This window comes from Apis dorsata, unplaced genomic scaffold (assembly GCF_000469605.1).
Source record: "Apis dorsata unplaced genomic scaffold, Apis dorsata 1.3 scaffold_1055, whole genome shotgun sequence".
NCBI lineage: Eukaryota > Metazoa > Arthropoda > Insecta > Hymenoptera > Apidae > Apis > Apis dorsata.
The window spans coordinates 24,238-25,788 of NW_006264153.1; the positions used below are offsets into that span (position 1 = coordinate 24,238).

Sequence of the window (1,551 nt, forward strand, 5' to 3'; positions counted from 1 at the left end):
ATGATTGCAAATCATTTTTCTGTTTTGCTGTTTAAAAACAGACATATACGTNTGGTAAAATCTTTCATCCGTCGTTGGCGTATTATTAAAACATACAGAGAATAAAAAAATGTATTTATATAATAGATAAAAACCATAATGTTTTGACAATATGTTAGCTTGATATTACTACCTATTAATTATTACACGATTAGCTGTTCTATAAGTAAACAATTGGTCGACTCATATTTTAAGTACACTTTTATTACCGGGATATAAGACATTATTTTGTGTCTTATTTTTAAGTAAGCGCAGAACAATATAAAATACTGGTTGTTTTATTATTATAATAATTATCAAGATTAAAACTCTGTATTTGTCGTTTACTTGAACAAATTGAATCTACCTAATAAAATTTAGCATTTTTATGCTATTTGATATCGATTCTCATACTCTCTTTCACTCTCTCTATCTCTCATTCTTTCTCTCCCTCTCTCTCAATCCTTTTATCTCTGTACATTGATATTATTGTAAAAGTAAATGCTCTGTATCTCTCCTTCGATTATATTTTCAGTCTCTTTTGCAAATATGCAAGCTGAACATTTCGAGCTTACCATTAGGCCGCTTCGAAATTCATGTTTCAAGGCGGAATTGCATTATACAATACCTCCATGAAAGTATTTTTAATTTAAAAAGAAAGAATAAAAAACAAAAAAAGAGAAAAGAAACATCATTTCTCATTTGCTTTATGCATTAAGCAATCAACCTCTAATTAGTTCTATAAGAATGTAGTCCCTTCACCAAGAACTAATGTATCATGGACCATAATGTTTATAGTTTTGTTTCTATTTTTGTTGCTTCTTGATTATTTAATACATCCGATTCCTTAAGCTTACAGATTTTATAAGCATGGAATCTGCAAAAAAATAATATTTTTATTATAATTTATATAATAAAAAATTTATTTATTTAAAATTATTATATTTACTATTATGAAATAATATTAATATATTTTTATTTTAGTAGCTTTACAATTTATTAATCATTTATAATAATATGATGTAATAATATGATAATAATATAAGAAAATAAATTAGCATAAAAATTTATCTATTATTGAATTTTTTAAATAAAAAAGATTTCATATTTATAAAATTAATAAATACATTTATTGTATTCAATGAACTTAATAAACAACTTACGGCATTGTTCATTGTGGTAATAATTCAATGATCTCCTCTCAACAATTCCATTAACAAATTAAACGAACTACCTTCTCCTTCAGCACGTTTCGCACTTAACAATTCTTTTCCTGCTTGGCATGTTCTTTGTAAATCTGGAATTCTCAATAATAATTCACCAAATTTAGCAGGCATCTCTGGGTACCTTGCTATGGTATATTGTTGTAATGCTTGTAAAGCCTTCTCCTGAGATGCTCTAACTTTTTCAGGTTCCTTCAATTCACTTGTATCAGAGGTCAATAACACTATTACCTATATATGATAATTAAATATTATATTAATTTTAAAATCAATAATTTTGACATTCATAAAAATAATAAAAAAAAAAAAA

At 25.4% G+C, this 1,551-nt stretch overlaps 1 protein-coding gene across 1 annotated transcript in view; it reads right to left on the reverse strand.

The window, feature by feature from the left end:
* Positions 1-161: 161 nt before the first annotated feature.
* The window catches only part of LOC102671386 (nuclear hormone receptor FTZ-F1 beta), a 5,676-nt gene continuing 4,286 nt past the window's right edge, over positions 162-1,551 (reverse strand). The window contains exons 6-7 of the mRNA XM_031514535.1: positions 1,182-1,524; positions 162-895 (exon numbers count right to left, since the gene is read on the reverse strand). Coding sequence (XP_031370395.1) covers positions 1,493-1,524 — 32 coding nt within the window. The 3' untranslated portion in view covers positions 162-895; positions 1,182-1,492. The remainder of the gene's footprint in view (positions 896-1,181; positions 1,525-1,551) is intronic.